The sequence below is a fragment of the Thalassophryne amazonica genome, chromosome 12, assembly GCF_902500255.1.
Source record: "Thalassophryne amazonica chromosome 12, fThaAma1.1, whole genome shotgun sequence".
NCBI classification, from domain to species: Eukaryota; Metazoa; Chordata; class Actinopteri; order Batrachoidiformes; family Batrachoididae; genus Thalassophryne; species Thalassophryne amazonica.
In genome coordinates this window covers 7,904,635-7,928,452 of record NC_047114.1, presented here as the reverse complement: position 1 = coordinate 7,928,452, position 23,818 = coordinate 7,904,635, and the positions used below count along the sequence as shown (strand labels likewise).

Genomic DNA, 23,818 nt, shown 5'->3' with positions numbered 1-23,818 from the left:
AGAGTGGAGGACACAGCCCGCTCCAGGCGGTGGAAAAGCTGGAAGCTACAGCGAGAACTGGACCAGGAGGGGAGCCGGCACCAGGTGGCCGCAACGGAGCTGAGTTTCTGAGGAGGAGGAGAGGCTGAGGTGAGTCCAAAGCACTGTACAACGCAGACAGTTATTTTAAGAGTGTTTACAGTCAGATTTACACAGCAAATATTTCCAGGCTGAGTTTAGGATCAAAAACTTCACCGGCAGGTGCAGAGCAGAGAAAGTTTCAGATGCAAGCTGTAGGTAGAAGCTGATCAAACAAATTGGCATAGAAGCTCAAACAGGGAGGCGCGAGGGAATGCCAAAGTTGCAGGCTCTATAGCGGGAGATAGAGAACCTGGATTACCTCAGGAAGTATGCTGTCTGACGGCTGAACAGAAGCAGAAGGTTGTTTGGTAGGTTCGTATAGAGTTCATTCATTCACTCAACTAGTGAATCAGTCATCAATCAGCAAATCCTCCTCTTCAACAGCAACATAATCATCAAACACAAGTCGGCTTCATCATCATCAACAAGTATCTGGCAATGAACAGCTGCATCACCAGGCTTTAAATGCAGCAGCTCCTGATCAGGTGGAAACGAGCTGCAGGTGAGGTTCCTGATCAGGTGGAAACGAGCTGCAGGTGAGGTCTCCAGATGCTCAGCTCCTCTTGCGCGCCACCTGGTGGGAAATAAAGAAAACAAAAAACAGCCAAACAGACCAGACCATGACAAAACAGTTACTTTAACCGTTTTGGCTCCTCCACACCTGCCCCCCTGCCTGCTTCCGGCTCTCCACACGTCTCCAGCAGCCAGCCCCCCAGTCCATCTGACCCCCCATCATCTTCCCCCTGGCCACCTCCACTGCACTCCAGGGGTAGATGACATGTCATCTACCTGCTGCCGCGAGTGCTCACCCACATGGAGACCAGCGGGAGCGCTGTGAGAGTCATGTTCTTTGACTTCTCTAGCGCTTTCAACATCATCAGACCGGCGCTGCTGCGGGGGAAGCTGGAGGACGCAGGTGTGGATGTACATTTCGCTGCCTGGACCATTGACTACCTCACTGACCGCCCACAGTACGTGTGGCTGTGTGACTGTCAGTCTGAGGTGGTAAGGTGCAGCACCGGGGCCCCCCAGGGCACTGTCCTCTCGCCTTTCCTCTTCACCCTTTACACCTTGGACTTCACCTACAACACGGACAGCTGCCATCTCCAGAAGTTCTCTGATGACTCTGCCATTGTGGGTCGTGCGTCTGAGGGGAACGAACTGGAGTACTGGTCTTTCATCACAGACTTTGTGGACTGGTGTGAGCACAACCACTTGTGTCTCAACACCAGTAAGTCGAAGGAGATGGTGATCGACTTCAGGAGGAAACCACCACCTCATCCACCGGTGAACATCCAGGGGGAGGACATAAAGACTGCGGACAGTTTCATATACCTGGGTGTTCACCTCAACAACAAACTAGACTGTACTCACAACACTGACACCCTGTACAAAAAAGGCCAGAGTTGCCTCCGCCTCTGCACCAGACTGTAGTGGAGCTGAGTAGCTCCTTCAGTGACAGACTGGGGCAGCCTCAGTGCAAGAAGGAATGATACCGCAGGTCGTTCGTCCCTGCTGCTGTCAGACTGTACAATAACACTGTGAAATAACTACATGCAATAATATGTCCACAAATCACGTGCAATATTAATATGTCTAAAAATGTCCGTTGGAAGCCTTAAGGACAAGTTGGAACATGCCCTGCTGTTAAACAATTTCTCAGATACTCACTCAACTGAAATCCACCAAAAGCCGCTTGGATTTTACAAATTGTTATCAACACGGAGGTGTTTCTCCTGTGGCGGGTGTGCCGCGATGGCTGCGAGCCAATGCGCCAATCTGTCCGCACGTCTTTCATTAAAAAAATCTCCTTTAACAGTGGAATGTCTGGATAAACTGCTGATTCCGACCTCTTCTGAAAGTTCTCTGTTCTCTCACGACGTCCTGGGTCAACAGAGGCTTAAATTTGGAGGTTTCCAGCTTGAAACAGGATGACGACGTCGCCTCGGAGCGCTGCGCGACGTCCCACTCCGTGGGAAGTCCTTACAGCGATAGAAACAATCCAAAATCTCTCATCATCCGTTAAAATTTACACCGAAAACCAGCTGAATTTCTCGAATGGTCTCAACTCGGATGTGCCTCACAGTTCTTGAAAAAATTTTGATCAAGCACAGCGCCAGTCTCTCAGCAACTTCTCAGACAATGAAAATCCAACGAGGGGGCTGGACCACTCCTTCCACAAGGCGTGCTCACAGGCGAATGACGTCACCGACAGGCGTGAAAAAACTCATGCATGCGCACGAGGGTTCAAGCTTGGCTGATGTAATCACACGTGATTCAAATCCATATAGTTTTTAAAAAAAATAAAACTGGCGGTTTCTTTTCTAATAGACCTCATAGTTGAAGAGTTGATGTGTCCCCGCAATGATCAGTAAGGTTCATGTTCCAGTAACCCTAACCCTAAACTTAATAAGTGAGTGATCTGAGACCACTGATGCAAGAGGCATGATGTCAATATTTGTAACAGTGATACCACAAACGAGGCCCAAATCCAGGGTATCCAGGGAACACTGAATACATTACTGGAATCCAACACATGCATAATGTCCATAAATGATTTGCATAGGGGGTCAGAAGGCTTATTTAAAACCCCAATTCCAATGAAGTTGGGACACTGTTTAAAATGTAAATAAAAACAGAATACAATGATTTGCAAATCCTCTTCAACCTATATTCAACTGAATACACCACAAAGACAAGATATTTAATGTTCAAACTGATAAACTTTATTGTCTTTGTGCAAATATTTGCTCATTTTGACATGTTTGACTGTGTTACATCACCATTCCTTCTAACAACACTCAATAAGCGTTTGGGAACTGAGGACACTAATTGTTGAAGCTTTGTAGGTGGAATTCTTTCCCATTCTTGCTTGATGTACAACTTCAGTTGTTCAACAGTTCGGGGTCTACGTTGTTGTATTTTGTGCTTCATAATGCGTCACACATTTTCAAATGGACTGCAGGCAGGCCAGTCTAGTACCTGCACTCTTTTACTACGAAGCCACGCTGTTGTAACACATGCAGAATGTGGCTTGGCATTGTCTTGCTGAAATAAGCAGGGACGTCCCTGAAAAAGATGTTGCTTGGATGCGAGCATGTGTTGCTCCAAAACCTGGATGTGCCTTCAGCATTGATTGTGCCATCACAGATGTGTAAGTTGCCCATGTCATGGGCACTAACACACCCCCATACCATCACAGATGCTGGCTTTTGAACTTTGCGCTGGTAACAATCTGGATGGTCTTTTTCCTCTTTCGTCCAGAGGACACGACGTCCATGATTTCCAAAAACAATTTGAAATGTGGACTCATCAGACCACAGCACACTTTTCCACTTTGTGTCTGTCCATTTCAAATGAGCTCGGGCCCAGAGAAGGCGGTGGTGTTTCTGGATGTTGTTGATGTATGACATTCGCTTTGCATGGTAGAGTTTTAACTTGCACTTGTAGATGTAGTGACAAACTGTGTTAACTGACAATGGTTTTCTGAAGTGTTCCTGAGCCCACATGGTAAGATCCTTTACACAATGATGTCAATGTTTAATGCAGTGCCGCCTGAGAGATCAAAGGTCATGGGCATTCAGTGTTGGTTTTTGGCTTTGCTGCTTACGTGTAGAAAGTTCTCCAGATTCTCTGAAACTTCTGATTATATTATAGACTGTAGATGATGGAATCCCTAAATTCCTTGCAATTGAATGTTGAGGAACATTGTTCTTTTTTTTTTTTTGTAATTCAAGTTTTTATTGGCATTTTTCACTTGGAAGATAGCAAAATTATTGACCTTACATCACATCATTTGGTTAGCTGACAGGTGACAGGAGAATTACAATTAACAGAAACAATTGACCAAAAGGGTTCCCATACTGAGAGGTTATTACTATTTCTGTTTTTCAGTTTATAAAGCATGCACTCAAATGAAGCCACCCTAATCATCATGTTTACCCATTCCTTAATGTGTGGGGTTTTTGGAAGATTTCCAGTGTTTTAGAATTGCTCTAGCAGTTACTGAGACTCCTACCATAATCAAATCAAATAAAATAAAATCAACTTTATTTATAAAGCACTTTAAAAACAGCTACAGCTGAAACAAAGTGCTGTACACGAGGGGACATAAAAATCAACAAACCACAAAGTACAAATAACAAAAAACAAGCCCAAAAAATTAAAACTGAAACAAATAAAATCAGTTAAAACAACCAAAATGGATCGAGATCTCATTCCGGGTTAAAAACCAGTGCATAAAAGTGAGTTTTAAGATTGGTTTTAAAAACAGAAAGTGAAGAGGCCTGCCTGATGTGGAGCGGTAGATTGTTCCACATCTTTGGAGCCACAACAGAAAAAGCTCAGCCCACTCTGTGCATAATAACGGAAATTTTATCCTTGCTATGTTTGCTATTTGTTGTTCATCACCCAGTAAACATAATCTTGGACAAGTTGGCACAACTCTTCCTAACTAGTCACTCACTACACTTAAAATATCTGACCAGAAATGATTGGACATTCCAATAGACAGTGCATCAGAGTACCGGTATCTTTTTGACATTTCCAGCATAATGAGTTGTTCATAAGACCCATTCTATTCAGATGTGCAGGAGTCCAGTAGTATCTCTGTATAATCTTATATTGTGTACATTTTCCTTTACATTCTCTTATAAATTTTCCACTCTTCATAACAGTTATCCTCCATTCCTTATCCTGAAACACACATCCAGTGTCCTTTTCCCATAAGACCTTTAAATTTTTACAGTCAATACCGAGTGCGGAGCTGATTCTTTGGTAGAATTAATGATAGCTTGATGATGACGTGGTGGCAAGGCCAGATAGTCCAGGATGCAGTTGTCCTTATTTTGTGGAGGCAATGACGTGACACAGTTCCTTATCCGGAGACATTTCCAGAAATGTCCCTTCTGTTGTGAAAGTGTAGTGACACGGACCCACAACAGGGGGCGCAAATGAACGGCCAATAGATGAGCCAAAAAAGTAACAATTTAATGTTGTGAAATGTGCACAACGAAATACAGACAATCTCAGAATATAATTACAGTCAATCCACAAAGGTGACGTGTGGGCAGGCTCGAGGATAGAAGACGTCTGTCCTGAGAAGAGCCGGAACCACACGATTTCCGCCGCCACAGAACCTGGTGAATACTGGAGCCGCCAAGTCCCGAATTCCCAGGTGATCACCGTCCCCGACTGTCGGATCTGGTACTGCTGGCGAGAACAAAGACAGTCAAGTGTGGGTGTGTGTACACCCAGTAACAACAACGGTGGGAATGCCACCTCCACCTCTCACTCAGAATGCTGATGTATTTACAGTAATCCCTCAGAGGAAAAGAGTGCCGTCCTGCACTCACTCAGCCTCCACAGGAAGAGGGACCGGTACTCCTGCAAACACTCACAATATACAGCTTATAAGGAAACACAAATGGCTGAGGATATTACCTCCAATGAAGTATGATATCTCGGCAACGAGGTGGAGATGACGTCTGGTCTTGATGGAGTGAGAGGACGTTGAGTAGATGGGTAACAGCTGTCAAGAGGTAATGAGTGACAGCTGTCACCCCCGGCTGTGTCCATGGCGGCAGCGCCCTCTCGTGCCTGAAGCCCGCACTTCAGGCAGGGCGCCCACTGGTGGTGGGCCAGCAGTACCTCCTCTTCTGGCGGCCCACACACAACAGGACCCCCCCCCCCCTCAACGGGCGCCTCCTGGCGCCCAACCTGGCTTGTCGGGGTGTCGACGGTAGAAGTCGGCCAGGAGGGCCGGATCCAGGATGAAGCTCCTCTTCACCCGGGAGCGTTCTTTGGGTCCATACCCCTCCCAGTCCATCAAGTACTGGAACCCCCGGCCCATCCGACGGACATCCAGGAGCCGGCGCACCGTCCAAGCCGGCTCCCCGTCGATGATCTGAGCAGGAGGCGGCGCCGGTCAGAGGGGTGAGGTGTGGTGAGATTTGATGCGTGACACGTGGAAAACCGGATGGATCCGCAGTGAAGCTGGGAGTTGAAGCTTCACTGCGGCAGGACTGAGGACTTTGAGGATCTTGAAGGGGCCAATGTACCTGTCCTGAAGTTTCGGGGAGTCCACCTGGAGGGGGATGTCCTTCGTGGAAAGCCACACCTCCTGCCCGGGCTGGTAAGCAGGGGCCGGGGACCGCCGGCGGTCTGCATGGGTCTTCGCCCTCATCCGGGCCTTCAACAAGGCAGAACGGGTGGAGCGCCACACCCGACGGCACTTCCGCAGGTGGGCCTGGACCGAGGGCACACCGACCTCTCCCTCCACCACGGGAAACAACGGGGGCTGATACCCCAAACACACCTCAAATGGGGAGAGGCCGGTGGCAGAAGACACCTGGCTGTTATGCGCATACTCGATCCAGGCCAGATGGTTACTCCAGGCCGTCGGGTGTGCGGATGTGACGCAGCGGAGGGTCTGTTCCAGTTCCTGGTTGGCCCGCTCTGCCTGTCCGTTCGTCTGTGGATGGTACCCGGACGAGAGGCTCACAGTGGCCCCCAGTTCCCTGCAGAAGCTCCTCCAGACGTGTGAGGAGAACTGGGGACCACGATCTGAGACGATGTCGGTCAGGTATCCCATGCAGACGGACGACGTGGTGGACCAGGAGGTCTGCTGTCTCCTGGGCTGTTGGGAGCTTCGGGAGGGCCACGAAGTGGGCCACCTTGGAGAATCGGTCCACTATCGTGAAGATGGTGGTGTTGCCCTGGGACGGCGGGAGGCCCGTGACGAAATCCAGGCCGATGTGGGACCAGGGGCGATGAGGCACAGGAAGCGGTTGGAGCAGTCCTTGGGCCTTCCTGTGGTCAGCCTTGCCCCTGGCACAGGTGGTGCAGGCCTGGATATATTCCCGGATGTCGGCCTCCATAGACGCCCACCAGAAGCGCTGCCGGACAACTGCCACGGTCCTTCGCACCCCTGGATGACAGGAGAGCTTGGAACCGTGACAGAAGTCCAAGACTGCAGCTCTGGCCTCTGGTGGGACGTACAGACGGTTCTTCGGACCTGTTCCTGGGTCCGGGCTCCGTGCCAGGGCCTCCCGGATGATCTTCTCCACGTCCCAGGTGAGGGTGGCCACGATAGTGGACTCCGGCAGGATGGGCTCCGGTGGATCCGACAGTGCAGTTTTGACCTCCTCTTCATGTACCCGGGACAAGGCATCCGACCTCTGGTTCTTGGTCCCGGGGCGATAGGTGATCCGGAAGTCAACACGCCCGAAGAACAGTGACCAGCGGGCTTGCCTGGGGTTCAGCCGCTTGGCGGTCCTGATATACTCCAGGTTCCGATGGTCAGTGAAAACCGTGAACGGCACAGACGCTCCCTCCAACAGGTGTCTCCACTCCTCAAGAGCCTCTTTCACCGCAAGGAGTTCTCGATTGCCGACGTCATAGTTCCGTTCAGCCGGGGTCAACCTGCGTGAAAAGTAGGCACACGGGTGAAGAACCTTATCGGTCTTTCCGCTCTGGGACAGCACGGCTCCTATCCCTGAGTCAGAGGCGTCCACTTCAACCACGAACTGGCGGCTAGGGTCGGGCTGCACCAAAACTGGCGCAGTAGAGAACCGTCGTTTCAACTCCTTGAACGCGGCTTCGCACCAATCCGACCAGGTGACGGGGACTTTTGGAGAGGTCAGGGCTGTCAGGGGGCTAACTACCTGACTGTAGCCCTTAATGAACCTCCTATAGAAATTAGCGAAGCCGAGGAACTGTTGCAGCTTCCTACGGCTTGTTGGTTGGGGCCAATCTCTCACCGCCGCAACCTTGGCCGGATCAGGGGCGACGGAGTTAGAGGAGATGATAAACCCCAGGAAGGACAAAGACGTGTGGTGAAACTCGCACTTCTCGCCCTTCACAAACAGTCGGTTCTCTAACAACCGCTGCAGGACCTGATGTACATGCTGGACATGGGTCTCAGGATCCGGAGAAAAGATGAGAATATCGTCCAGATATATGAAGACGAATCGGTGCAGGAAGTCCCGCAAGACGTCGTTAACCAAGGCTTGGAACGTTGCGGGGGCGTTGGTGAGGCCGAACGGCATGACCAGGTACTCAAAGTGACCTAATGGGGTGTTAAATGCCGTCTTCCATTCGTCTCCCTTCCGGATCCGAACCAGGTGATACGCATTTCTAAGATCCAGCTTAGTAAAGATTTTGGCTCCATGCAGGGGGGTGAACACGGAATCCAACAATGGCAACGGGTATCGATTGCGAACCGTAATCTCATTCAGTCCCCTGTAATCAATGCATGGACGGAGTCCGCCATCTTTCTTGCCCACAAAAAAGAAACCTGCCCCCATCGGGGAGGTGGAGTTCCGGATCAGCCCGGCAGCTAATGAGTCCCGGATGTAGGTCTCCATTGATTCTCGCTCAGGTCGTGAGAGATTGTACAGCCTGCTGGACGGGAACTCAGCGCCTGGAACCAAATCAATGGCACAATCATACGGACGGTGCGGGGGAAGGGTGAGTGCCAGATCCTTGCTGAAGACGTCAGCAAGATCGTGGTACTCAACCGGCACTGCCGTCAGATTGGGAGGGACTTTGACCTCCTCCTTAGCCTGTAAACCGGGAGGAACCGAGGATCCTAAACACACCCGATGGCAGGTTTCGCTCCACTGAACCACCACCCCAGACGGCCAATCAATCCGGGGATTGTGCTTCAACATCCATGGGAAGCCCAAAATCACGCGGGAGGTAGAAGGAGTTACAAAAAACTCAATCTCCTCCCGATGGTTTCCAGAGACCACCAGAGTTACTGGTTGTGTCTTGTGTGTGATTAAAGGGAGGAGGGTGCCATCTAGTGCCCGCACCTGCAATGGCGAAGGAAGCGCCACCAGAGGGAGCCCTACCTCCCTTGCCCATCTGCTGTCTAGCAGATTCCCTTCTGACCCTGTGTCCACCAGTGCTGGGGCTTGAAGGGTTAAATCCCCGCTCAGGATTGTAACTGGGAGTCGTGTGGCAATCTGTGTGTGTCTCACGTGAATGTTTTGACCCCCCCTTAGCCCAGTCTCTGAGGGCGGTTGTTGTTGTGGCCGTTTGGGGCAGTTTTTCTGTGTGTGCTCTTTTGAGCTGCAGACAAAACACTCCCCGCGGATCAGCCTCCTCATTTTGGCCCTGTGCGTTTCCCTAACAACGTCAGCAGGGGGAGCTGTTGCCCCACAGAGCACTGCGGCTGTGGAGCGTGGGGAGGGCGGCCCCTTTTCGAACCCGGAAGGGAGAGGGGTGGCGCGTATCCGGTCACGTCCTTCGCCTCGCTCCCGACGGCGTTCCTCCAACCGATTGTCTAACCGTATAACGAGATCGATAAGCCCATCTAAATCCCGCAGTTCCTCCTTAGCTACCAGCTGCTCCTTCAGGACCCACGACAGTCCGTTTATGAAGGCGGCGCGGAGCGCAACGTTATTCCAGCCGGACCTCGCAGCCGCGATGCGGAAGTTGACTGCATAAGCGGCTGCGCTCTCGCGTCCCTGTCTCATTGACAGCAGCATTGTTGAAGCGGTCTCTCCTCTGTTAGGGTGATCAAACACTGTTCTGAACTCCCCCACAAACCCAGTGTATGCTGATAACAACCGTGAGTTCTGTTCCCAGAGCGCCGTAGCCCAGGCGCGTGCCTTACCCCGAAGCAGAGCAATCACATAAGCTATTTTACTAGCATCTGACGCGTACATGACGGGACATTGTGCGAAGACGAGCGAACACTGCATGAGAAAGTCCGCGCACGTCTCCACACAACCTCTGTACGGCTCAGGAGGGCTTATGTATGCTTCAGGGGATGGTGGGAGGGGTTGTTGAACCACCACTGGAACGTTCATATCCTGCACAGGGTCGGCAGGAGGAGGAGCTGCAGCAGCGCCCTGAGCACTCGCCGCCATCTGTGCAGAGAGAGCCTCCACCCTGCGGTTCAGGAGGATGTTTTGCTCTTTCATTTGATCTAACCGAGCCGTAAAGGCGGTGAGAATGTGCTGCAGCTCACCAATCACGCCTCCTGCAGACGCCTGCGCTCCCTGCTCTCCCATTGGTCGTTCAACAGCCGGGTGACGCCCCTCGGAGTCCATGACGCTGGCCGAGATATCCTGTTGTGAAAGTGTAGTGACACGGACCCACAACAGGGGGCGCAAATGAACGGCCAATAGATGAGCCAAAAAAGTAACAATTTAATGTTGTGAAATGTGCACAACGAATATACAGACGATCTCAGAATATAATTACAGTCAATCTACAAAGGTGACGTGTGGGCAGGCTCGAGGATAGAAGACGTCTGTCCTGAGAAGAGCCGGAACCACACGATTTCCGCCGCCACAGAACCTGGTGAATACTGGAGCCGCCAAGTCCCGAATTCCCAGGTGATCACCGTCCCCGACTGTCGGATCTGGTACTGCTGGTGAGAACAAAGACAGTCAAGTGTGGGTGTGTGTACACCCAGTAACAACAACGGTGGGAATGCCACCTCCACCTCTCACTCAGAATGCTGATGTATTTACAGTAATCCCTCAGAGGAAAAGAGTGCCGTCCTGCACTTACTCAGCCTCCACAGGAAGAGGGACCGGTACTCCTGCAAACACTCACAATATACAGCTTATAAGGAAACACAAATGGCTGAGGATATTACCTCCAATGAAGTATGATATCTCGGCAACGAGGTGGAGATGACGTCTGGTCTTTATGGAGTGAGAGGACGTTGAGTAGATGGGTAACAGCTGTCAAGAGGTAATGAGTGACAGCTGTCACCCCCGGCTGTGTCCATGGCGGCAGCGCCCTCTCGTGCCTGAAGCCCGCACTTCAGGCAGGGCGCCCACTGGTGGTGGGCCAGCAGTACCTCCTCTTCTGGCGGCCCACACACAACACCTTCCCCCAGAGATATTTTTTCACTAAATTATCGTAAGACATGAACACTTCATTTTCATACAAGTTATCAAGTGTACATATTTTTTGATTGTACCAACTCTTCCAATAGACTGGTATCCTTCCAATATAAATGGCAGGGTTTTCCCAAAGAGAGGAATATGACTGTTTATAATGTGATAGTTAAAGGAGTTTATGCATTTTCATCCAGACCTCTGTGGAGTGTAGCATGATAGGTTTGGAGACGTTGCCTGATTTCTGGGAGAGGTATTCTGTGGGTTTGAATGGGGAGGACAAGGACTGTTCTATTACAACCCAGCCTAAATGATCACTTTTGGTCCAGTGAATGGCAAGTTTTGCCATCGCAAAAGAGATATAGTACTGCATAGGGTGAGGTAGACCAAGCCCTCCCTTGTCCTTTGATGAACATAATTTGGTCATTTTAATTATAGGCTTTTTTCCTTCCCAGAGGAAATGTTTAACTAATGTCTCATATTGACCGAATATTGTTGGGGGCACTGTCACTGGTAGCATCATAAGAGTATAGTTAAAGTGTGGCGAGACCACCATCTTTATTGGTGGAAACAACCTTCTTCCCTGGAGATGTGTTGCACAGTGAGGAAAATAAATATTTGAACACCCTGCGATTTTGCAAGTTCTCCCACTTAGAAATCATGGAGGGGTCTGAAATTTTCATCTTAGCTGCATGTCCACTGTGAGAGACATAATCTTAAAAAAAAAAAAAAAAAATCCGGAAATCACAATGTATGATTTTTTTTAATAATTTATTTTTATGTTACTGCTGCAAATAAGTATTTGAACACCTACCAACCAGCAAGAATTCTGGCTCACACAGACCTGTTAATTTTTCTTTAAGAAGCCCTCTTATTCTGCACACTTTACCTGCATTAATTGCACTGTTTGAACTTGTTACCTTTATAAAAGACACCTGTTCACACACTCAATCAATCACACTCCAACCTGTCCACCATAGCCAAGACCAAAGAGCTGTCTAAGGACACCAGGGACAAAACTGTAGACCTGCACAAGGCTGGGATGGACTACAGGACAACAGGCAAGCAGCTTGGTAGAAGACAACAAATGTTATGATTATTTATTAGAAAGTGGAAGAAACACAAGATGACTATCAAGCTCCCTCAGTCTGGGATTCCATGCAAGATTTCACTTTGTGGGGTAAGGATGATTCTGAGAAAGCTCAGAACTACACAGGAGGACCTGGTCAATGACCTGAAGAGAGCTGGGACCACAGTCACAAAGATTACATTAGTAACACATGATGTTGTCATGGTTTAAAATCCTGCAGGGCAGCAAGGTCCCCCTGCTCAAGCCAGCACATGTCCAGGCCTGTTTGAAGTTCACCAGTGACCATCTGGATGATCCAGAGGAGGCATGGGAGAAGGTCATGTGGTCAGATGAGACCAGAATAGAGCTTTTTTGGAATCAACTCCACTTACCATGTTTAGAGGATGAGAACAACCCCAAGAAAACCATCCCAACCGTGAAGCATGGGGGTGGAAACATCATACTCTGGGGTGCTCTTCTGCAAAGGGGACAGGACGACTGCACCGTATTGAAGGGAGGATGGATGGGGTCATGTATTGCGAGATTTTGGCCAACCATTCCTTCCCTCAGTAAGAGCACTGAAGATGGGTCATGGCTGGGTCTTCCAGCATGACAATGACCCCAAACACACAGCCAGGGCAACTAAGGAGGGGCTCCGTAAGAAGCATTTCAAGGTCCTGGAGTGGCCTGGCCAGTCTCCAGACCTGAACTCAATAGAAAATCTTTGGAGGGAGCTGAAACTCCAAACCTGAAAGATCTAGAGAAGATCTGTATGGAGGAGTGGACCAAAATCCCTGTGTGCAAACCTGGTGAAAAACTACAGGAAACATATGACCTCTGTAATTGCAAACAAAGGCTAATGTACCAAATATTAACATTGATTTCACAGGTGTTCACATACTTATTTACAGCAGTAACATACAAACAAATTATTAAAACATCATACATTGTGATTTCCGGATTTTATTTTATTTTATTTTTTTTAGATTATGTCTCTCACAGTGGACATGCACCTAAGATGGAAAATTTCAGGGAGAACTTGCAAAATCGCAGGGTGTTCAAATACTTATTTTCCTCACTGTACATGAACACTTCTGCTCACTGTCTTTCAAGGCTTGATAGTGTGTATCATTGGGCACTAAGATTCATTACCAGCTGTTGCCCACTTACTCACCATTGCATTCTCTATGCTAAAGTTCTCCAGATTCTCTGAATCTTCTGATTATATTATGTCAGATTATATACTGTGTCAGATTACAAAATAAACTGGACGAAATCTGAGGCTATGCCAATATCGGGGCATAGTAGTGGAAATTTAATTACTCAATTTGGATTTAAATGGGTTCCAAAGGGATTGAAATATTTGGGAATTAAACTTGTAACTTCACTATTCCACTGGGCTCCCTCTCATCCACACACATGTACTCAGTCTTGCTTCTACTGACTTTCATTCCCCTTCTCTCCAAAGCATATCTCCACCTCTCCAGACTAGACTCAACTTGCTCTCTACTCTCACTACAGATCACAATGTCATCTGCAAACATCATAGTCCATGGGGACTCCTGTCTGATCTCATCTGTCAACCTGTCCATCACCACTGCAAACAAGAAAGGACTCAGAGCTGATCCTTGGTGTAATCCCACCTCCAACCTGAATGAGTCTGTCTTTCCGACTGCGCATCTCACCGCTGTCACACTATTCTTGTACATGTCCTGCACTACCCTAACATACTTCTCTGCCACTCCAGACTTCCTCATACAACACCACAGCTCTTCTCTTGGCACCCTATCATAAGCTTTTCTAAGTCCACAAACACACAATGTAAATCTTTCTGACCTTCTCTGTACTTCTCCAACAGTATTCTCAGAGCAAACATTGCATCTGTAGTGCTGTTTCTCGGCATGAAACCATATTGCTGCTCACAGATCTTCACCTGTTTTCTAAGCCTAGCTTCTACTACTCTTTCCCATAACTTCAAGCTGTGGCTGATCAACTTTATGCCTCTGTAGTTACTGCAGCACTGCACATCACCCATGTTCTTGAACATAGGAACCAGCACATTTCGTCTCCACTCCTCAGGCATCCTCTCACTTTCCAAGATTTTATTAAACATTCTGGTTAGAAACTCTACTGCCATCTCTCCTAGACATTTCCATGCCTCCACTGGAATGTCATCTAGACCACCTGCCTTTCCACTCTTCATCCTCTTCATAGCAGAGGCAAGAGCCTCTTCTTCCTTACTAATCTCTTGTACTTCCTGATTTACTCTCACCACATCATCCAGCCTTTTCTCTCGCTCATTTTCTTCATTCATCAGCTCTTCAAAATATTCCCTCCACCTTCTCAGCACACACTCCTCACTTTTCAGCTTTTTCAGCTTTGCTTTTGCCACTTCTCTTTTCGCCTTACGTCACATCTCCTTGTACTCCTGTCTACTTTCTTCATCTCTCCGACTATCCCAAAACTTTTTTCCAACCTCTTTCTCCTTATGCTTTCCTGGACCTCTTCATTCCACCAACAAGTCTCCTTGTCTTCCTTCCACTGTCCAGATGTCATACCCAGTACTGTCCTAGCTGTCTCCCTCACCACATCAGCAGTACTTTTCCAGTTGTCCAAAATTGCTTTCTCTCCAACCAGTGCTTCTCTTACCTGCTCGCTAAATTTCACACAACAGTCTTCCTCTTTCAGCTTCCACCATCTGATCCTTTGTTGAGCTCTCACTCTCTTCTTCTTCTTTACCTCTGAAGTCGTCCTACAAACAATCATCCTATGCTGTCTAATGACACTCTCTCCTGCCACCACCTTACAGTCTCTGATTTCTTTTAGCTTGCGTCTCCTATAAAGAATGTAGTCCACCTGTGTGCACCTTCCGCCACTCTTATATGTCACTCTGTGCTCCTCCCTTTTCTTAAAGTATGTATTCATCACAGCCATTTCCATCCTTTTTGCAAAATCAACTACCGTCTGTCCTTTCCCATTCCTATCCTTGATACCATATCTACCCATTACTTCCTCATCACCTCTGTTCCCTTCACCAACATGCCCATTGAAGTCTGCTCCTATCACCACTCTTTCATGCTTGGGCACACTCTCCACCACCTCATCTAACACACTCCAGAAATCTTCTTTCTCCTTCATCTCACAACCTACCTGTGGGGCATATGCACTGATGCTGTTCATCATCACCCCTTCAATTTCCAACTTCACACTCATCACCCTGTCAGACACTCGCTTAACCTCCAACACACTTTTAACATACTCTTCCTTTAAAATGACCCCAACACCATTTCTCTTCCTGTCCTCACCATGGTACAACAACTTGAACCCACCGCCGATGCTCCTGCTCTTACTTCCCTTCAACTTGGTCTCTTGCACACACAATATGTCTGCCTTTCTCCTCTCGATCATATCAGCCAGCTCTCTCCCTTTACCAGTCATACTACCAACATTCAAAGTCTCCACTGTCATTTCCACCCTTCTAGTTTTCTTCTTCTCCCGCTGTTTGTACAAACGTTCTCCTCCTCTTCTTCGTCTTTGCCCAGCAGTAGCCCAATTTCCACCGGCACCCTGTTGGGGAACAGCACCGGTGGTGGACGTTGTTAACCCAGGCCTCGACCGATCCGGTATGGAATATTCGATTCTTAGTCTGCATAGTTGGGTTGGCTTGTTTTCCGCCGGATGCCCTTCCTGACGCAACCCTCCTCATTTATCCAGGCTTGGGACCGGTACTCAGAATGTACTGGCTGCACACCCCATGTGGCTGAGTTGATGATCTATTTTTCATAAATCCTATTTGGTCTGGGTGTATTATCTGAGGCAAGACTTTCTCCGAGTGAGTTGCTAAATTTTTTTGTCAGAATCTTACAGTCCACATTAAGCAGACTGATAGGATGGTAATTAGTGGGTTGTAGCGGATCTCTATCTTTCTTTGCTATTACTGTTATTAAGGCCTCATCAAAGGATGGGGGAAAAGACTGTAAGGCAAATGCTTCATTATATACCTCTTTCAACACTGGGACCAGGATGTCAATATATTTTTTATAATATTCAGTGGGAAAACCTTCATACCCAGGTGACTTCCCATTCTTCATATAGACTTTTTTATTTCAGTGTCTGTAATGGGGCCCTCTAATTTTCTTGCTTGATCTAATGACAGTTTAGGCAAGTCCACTTTAAAAAAAAAAAAATCTGTTAATTTGTTAGGATTGGACTGCACTTCTGGGGATTCTAAATTTTCATAGTATTTTTCCAACACTGCATTTATTTCCTTATCAGTCACAGTTGCGTTACCTTTTTTAATTGCTGGTATTAAATTACTAGAGTTGCATTGTTTTAACTGTTTGGCAAGCAATTTGCCAGTTTTTTTCCCCTTCTTTGTAAAAGGATGCTCCCAACCTAAATAAGGCCTATTGTACCTTCTTATTATATATTTGATTGAGTTCAAATTTATGTTTACAGATGTCTTGGTATAACCGGTTTGAAAAGCAATCTGCCAGTTCTCTTTCTTGTATTCTAATTTTAGCTTCCAATTCTTTTATTTTATTCATATCCTCCTTCTTTTTGAAGGCATAGGCTATGATTTTCCCACAAATATAAGCTTTTGTTGCTTCCCATTCAATTGATCTTCGGTTCATACTACCTGTATTTATTTCAAAGAAGGATTGTAACTCTCCCTCTATTGATAATTTTAAAAGTCTCATTGAATAATGAAGTGTTAAGTCGCCATCTACCATTTCTTTCAGTACCATTGTGTACATCTATTCCCAGTTCTACAGAGGCATGGTCAGACAAGGCAATTGCATTAATTTTACAGTGTACAACTTGCTTGGTTATATTATTTGATATCAAGAACAGTTATATAATTATAATTCTAATAAATTTCTAGCCATTAGAAAAAATTCATTGTAGAAAATGTAGCATAATAATTAACCCTCTTTGTAAAAGATGCGCCAAAGCCATAGTCTAAATACAATACAAATACATTTTGCCATGCCAAATATATTTTTTTTATAGTAAAACAGGAGATAACATAAACTCAGAGTGTCTCCCTGGAACTGTCAAAGGGAGATTTGGCCTTATCTTGGCCTGAAAACGCAACATATGAATGAAAAGAAAAAAGAAAAATAGAAAGAAATAAACATAAACAGAGAATAACGTTAAGGTCCGTGAATTACTTCTTACCCAACCCGAGGAGTGTCCTCTTGGTTGTTCACTGTCAGGCAGCAGCCCGTATCATCACTGTACTCACCCACGTACAGTTGTCTCATTGTCCATCCGTCCTGTTGGTAGTGATTCTCATCGGTTTGGTATGAAAGGAAAATATCCCATGTATCCTTACTCCTCCAGTTCATTGCAGTTCAAGTTGATAAAGTGTTCTGTCTCCTATGTGCTTGTGAAGTGTTGGATCCTGCCCTGCCATCTTAATCTCAGTTCTACTGGGAAAGCTAGTGAGTATGTCACATTCCGTTGGTTCAGTGCTTTCTTCGCTGGCAGAAATGACTTTCTCTTCATAGCCAGCTCCTTCGTTACGTCGAGAAATATAGATAGGTGGTGCTTGTTCCATCTAAAGCCACGTTTCTCCACCACTCCCCTCAACACCTTTTCACGGGCTGATTGTCTCAAAAAACGGATCACCACGGCTTGTGGCGGCTGGTCCTCATTCAGCTTTGGGGTTAGGGTTCGGTGCACTCGTTCAATTTCAAACTGTCCTTCGGCAGTGATCCCCAGCCCCTCTTTCAAAACTTTTTTGACACAGTCTTCCAGTGTGCCATTAGTCCCATATACATCTTTCAATCCCACCAAAATCACATTGTTTCATCTGCCTTGATTCTCCAGTGTTTGTACAAGTGCCCACATCTTGTCCAGCTTTTTTCCATGGTTTCACTGTTTGTCACTAGACCCACTGTTTTTCTTCCAGTTGGGAAATACATTCCTCTGCCTCATCTGCTCGCACCTGCAGCCCGGCTACAGATTCTTTCATATCTGCTGTGGTTACTTTTATGGTTGCTACATTTGCTGCCACTTCAGTTAGTTTGTTGTTCATTTTGGTAATCTCGCCGTTCATTGTAATAATCTCAGCAAAGACATTCTCAGTGCTTACTTTCTGCTCATCAGGCTTGTCGGAAGACTTGACCTCATTAGCAGTTAGTGTGTTTTGGGTAGCCATGCAGGCTGTATCTTTGAAGTACAGAGGGGCAAAAAAGTATTTAGTCAGTCTCTGATTGTGCAAGTTCTCCTACTTAGAAAGATGAGAGAGGTCTGTAATTTTCATCATAGGTACACTTCAATTATGAGACAAAATGAGAAAAAAAATCTTGGAAATCACATTGTAGGAATTTTAAAGAATTTATTTGTAAATTATGGTGGAAAATAAGTATTTGGTCAATAACAAAAGTTCAACTCAGTACTTTGTAACATAATATTTGTTGGCAATGACAGAGGTCAAACGTTTCCTGTAAGTCTTCACCAGGTTTGCACATACTGTAGCTGGTATTTTGGCCCATTCCTCCATGCAGGACTCTTCTAGAGCAGTGATGTTTTGGGGCTGTTACTGGGCAGCATGGATTTTCAACTCTGTCCACAAATTTTCTATGGGGTTGAGGTCTGGAGACTGGCTTGGCCACTCCAGGACCTTGAAATGCTTTTTACGGAGCCACTCCTTCATTGCCTGAGCGGTGTGTTTGGGATCATTGTCATGCTGGAAGACCCAGCCACGTTGTATCTTCACTGATGGAAGAAGGTTTTGGCCCCGTTCATTCTTCCCTTAACATGGATCAGTCGTCCAGCCCCAAAGCATGATGTTTCCACCCCCATACTTCACAGTAGATATGGTGTTCTTGGAATTCAACTCAGCATTCTTCTTCCTCCAAACACGACGTGTTGAGTTTTTACCAAAATGTTCTATTTTGGTTTCATCTGACCACATGATCTTCTCCCAGTCCTCTTCTGGATCATCAATATGCTCTCTGGCAAACTTCAGACGGGCCTGGACATGTACTGGCTTAAGCAGGGGGACACGCCTGGCACTGCGTAGTGTGTAGCCTTTGTTACTTTGGTCCCAGCTCTCTGCAGGTCATTCATCGGGTCCGTCTGTGTAGTTCTGGGATTTTTGTTCACCATTCTCATGATCATTTTGACCCCATGGGATGACATCTTGCATGGAGCCCCAGATTGAGGGAGATTATCAATGGTCTTGTATGTCTTCCATTTTCTTACAATTGCTCCCACAGTTGATTTATTCACACCAACCTGCTTGACTATTGTAGATTCACTCTTCCCAGCCTGGTGCACATCTACAATTTTCTTCCTGGTGTCCTTCGACAGCTCTTTGGTCTTGGCCATGGTTGAGTTTGGAGTCTGACTGTTTGAAGCTGTGGACAGGTGTCTTTTATACAGATAACGAGTTCTAACAGATGCCATTAATACAGGTAACAGGTGGACACAAGAGCTTCTTACAGAAGAAGTTACAGGACTGTGAGAGCCAGAAATCTTGCTTGTTTGTGGGTGACCAAATATTTTCCACCATAATTTATAAATAAATTCTTTAAAAATCCTACAATGTGATTTCCTGGATTTTTTTTTCTCATTTTGTTTCTCATAGTTGAAGTGTACCTATGATGAAAATTACAGACCTCTCTCATCTTTCTAAGTAGGAGAACGTGCACAATCAGGGGCTGACTAAATACTTTTTTGCCCCACTGTATCTGGATGTTGTCATTTTCTCAGCAAAAATGTGAACAGAGTAACAAAAACCTTTCTACCGCAGTATGTCAAACAATATTTTGTTCAAGGATGATGGCTCGTTTCAAGTAGAACAGTTAAATTAGTGGCGGGTGGTTGGAGTTCCTCTACAGCGCTGCCATCTTGCTCGGCATACCCACGTGTCTCGAGAAACATTGTTCTTAAACTGTTGGACTATTTTTTCAGTTGTTCACAAAGTGGTGATCTTCACCCCATCTTTGTTTGTGAATGGCTGAGCCTTTTGGGGATACTCCTTTTATACCCAATCATGACACTCACCTGTTTCCAATTAACCTGTTCACCTGTGGAATGTTCCAAACAGGTGTTCTTTGAGCATTCATCAACTTTCCCAGTCTTTTGTTGCCCCATCCCAACATTTTTGAAAAGTGTTGCAGGCATCCATTTCAAAATGAGCAGATATTTGCACAAAAACCAAAAAGTCTATCAATTTGAACATTAAATATCTTGTCTTTGTGGTGTATTCAATTTAATATAGGTTGAAGAGGATTTGCAAATCATTGTATTCTGTTTTTATTTACATTTTGTACATAACGTCCCAACTTCATTGGAATTGGGGTTGTATATGAATGTGGAAGTCACCAACAATCAGAATGTTATCTGCATGGGTTGTCAAATTAGAGATGAACTTACCAAAAAATTAGGGGAGGTGATGGTCTAGTGGTTAAGGCATTCAAGATTCAAAGCTTTTATTGTCATATGCACAGTGATGAAACACGTTTCCCTGTACAATGAAATTCTTACTTTGCTGCCCACACTGAATGTCTATATATATATATATATATATATATATATATATATATATACACGCTTCATCCAATATTTCTCTATGTTGGACTCCTTACCATCCATCAATTATGTTCTCCACCCCCCTCCCAAATTAAATCAAATCAAATCAATTTTATTTATATAGCTCCAAATCACAACAAACAGTTGCCCCAAGGCGCTTTAAGCAAACAACAAAGAGTCAAGTAAATTAGATCAATTTATTTTGTTGTGAACAGCATATGATTGATTCAGATGAATGCTTCTAAAATGTCAGTAGCGTGTTTGTCTACCTTCTTAGTGTTTTTGGCATCCTTGGAGTTTAATATTTCCACCAGTTCCTCCTCTGAAGTCAGCAAACCTCACTGGCAGACGATTTTCTGCTGTTGTTGACATGTTTGTTGCCATTTTTTCAACCACTGTCTGTCAGTGAGTTCCTGACCTTCTTATGCCGCGCTCTGATTGGCTAGCTGTTGGCAGTAAGCTCTAATGCTATTGGTCAGTGGGAACTGATCCAATATAACTTTTGGTCCTAGCCTTTTTGGATCCTTTTGGATCCAACATAACTTTCTGGCACCAAACATGTCAAAATAAAGGTAAATGATGGACAGAAAGGCTAATCTGTGATTGGCTATTGCAATCTGAGTGGAGAATATATATATATCAACAAAAATATAAACGCAACACTTTTTGTTTTGCTCCCATTTTGTATGAGATGAACTCAAAGATCTAAAACTTTTTCCACATACACAATATCACCATTTCCCTCAAATATTGTTCACAAACCAGTCTAAATCTGTGATAGTGAGCACTTCTCCTTTGCTGAGATAATCCATCCCACCTCACAGGTGTGCCATATCAAGATGCTGATTAGACACCATGATTAGTGCACAGGTGTGCCTTAGACTGCCCACAATAAAAGGCCACTCTGAAAGGTGCAGTTTTGTTTTATTGGGGGGGGGATACCAGTCAGTATCTGGTGTGACCACCATTTGCCTCATGCAGTGCAACACATCTCCTTCGCATAGAGTTGATCAGGTTGTCAATTGTGGCCTGTGGAATGTTGGTCCACTCCTCTTCAATGGCTGTGCGAAGTTGCGACGATAAACTGGAGTCAGGTCGAGACCCCGATGAGGACGACGAGCATGCAGATGAGCTTTCCTGAGACGGTTTCTGACAGTTTGTGAAGAAATTCTTTGGTTATGCAAACCGATTCTTTCAGCAGCTGTCCGAGTGGCTGGTCTCAGACGATCTTGGAGGTGAACATGCTGGATGTGGAGGTCCTGGGCTGGTGTGGTTACACGTGGTCTGCGGTTGTGAGGCTGGTTGGATGTACTGCCAAATTCTCTGAAACGCCTTTGGAGACGGCTTATGGTAGAGAAATGAACATTCAATACACGAGCAACAGCTCTGGTTGACATTCCTGCTGTCAGCATGCCAATTGCACGCTCCCTCAAATCTTGCGACATCTGTGGCATTGTGCTGTGTGATAAAACTGCACCTTTCAGAGTGGCCTTTTATTATGGACAGTCTAAGGCACACCTGTGCACTAATCATGGTGTCTAATCAGCATCTTGGTATGGCACACCTGTGAGGTGGGATGGATTATCTCAGCAAAGGAGAAGCGCTCACTATCACAGGTTTAGACTGGTTTGTGAACAATATTTGAAGGAAATGGTGATATTGTGTATGTGGAAAAAGTTTTAGATCTTTGAGTTCATCTCATACAAAATGGGAGCAAAACCAAAAGTGTTGCGTTTATATTTTTGTTGAGTATATATATATATATATATATATATAATGACTGTAAGTATAAAATATCTAAATATAAGTGAAAAAAATGAAATAACATAAAATAAGCATGCTGGTAAGAACAAGAGAATATAACAAAGCAATGTAATAAATTTGAAATATGCGCTATAAGAAGGAAAATATAAAGTATACTTGTGTAATGGCCTATATACATAATAGTGCATCAGTGACCAACAACATTGGGCTTGAGGCCAGAAAATTCTCAGTTGAAATCCCAGCCTGCCTGAAAAATCACTAACGTCTTTAATCCCCTGTTGCACCGGGTGTGGAGTGAGTGCCTTGTATGGCAGCACCCTCAGGGTGAATGTGAGGCATTATTTGTAAAGCGCTTTGAGCGTCTGATGCAGATGGAAATGCGGTATATATATGCAGTCCATTTACCATTTACCATTTAGTCACCTCCCTGACTATGGTCCTCCTCCCCTGATTGCTCAGGTTAGACAGGCGAGCAGCTCTAAGAAGAGTCCTGGTGGATCTGAACTTCTTCCATTTATGGACGATGGAGGCCACTGTGCTCATTGGGACCTTCAAAGCAGCAAAAATGTTTCTGTTCCTTTCTCCAGATTTGTGTCTCAAGACAATCCTGTCTCGTGTGTAGAATTTTGAGGAAAACAAGGAATTGTGCCCATTTGGAATAAGGCTGTAACATAACAAAATGTGGAAAAAGTGCAGCGCTGTGAATACTTTCTGGATGCGCTGTATGTTTCGTGGTGGTTGTTATAAGAGGAACACTAGGTTAGGTTTTGGTGATGATAAGCAATTCTGATGTGATGACATTTTCTTTTTGTTATTGTTGTTATTTTTGCCAGATACAACATAGTCCTTTTTACTACTGTTGGATTGTGCACTGTAATTAGTGCTGGTGTTATTATCACCCCCGCCCCACCCTTTTGTTTTGTCAGGTTCAAAGTGAGCTGAAGAGAAAGTGGCGGAGTGTGTGTCTCACCTGTCGCCTGAGTAGAGGTCACCACTTCAGCAACATCTTTGCCTCCAGGAACGGATCAGAGAACATGATGCAGTTTCATCGCAACTCCCGCACCCAGTCCATCCTGCAGTCAGAGACCACGGTGCTGTGACAACCAGAGGGATCCCTGGAAAAACAACAGATGCATTCTGCAGGTTGGCCTGGGTGGAATGGTTTCACACTTCAGTGGATGGTGCCTCTACATGAAGACACTTCAAACCCGATTTTGATTTGAGCTTTACAGACCCTGGAAATTTCCATTCATGGCCCCTAAGGTTTGCCATTACATGTTACACGGCACCAATGTCCACTCAGCAAGTTGAATTTAGGGTTTGTTATTTGGGGTAATTAACTGAACTCTCAAAAATCTATGAAGATACAGATCACGTTGTAGGATTCTTTCATTGTTTGTCACCTGTTAAAGGTAGGTGATTTTTATTCACTCGGCAGGCACAATAAGTTGTTTGG

The 23,818-nt window shown here is 45.9% G+C and overlaps 1 protein-coding gene across 1 annotated transcript in view; it reads left to right on the top strand.

The window, feature by feature from the left end:
• Nucleotides 1-23,486, top strand: part of vipr2 (vasoactive intestinal peptide receptor 2) — a 185,131-nt gene extending 161,645 nt beyond the window's left edge. Inside the window, exon 13 of the mRNA XM_034183771.1 lies at nt 23,289-23,486. Coding sequence (XP_034039662.1) covers nt 23,289-23,462 — 174 coding nt within the window. The 3' untranslated portion in view covers nt 23,463-23,486. The remainder of the gene's footprint in view (nt 1-23,288) is intronic.
• The last annotated feature ends 332 nt before the right edge of the window (nt 23,487-23,818 follow it).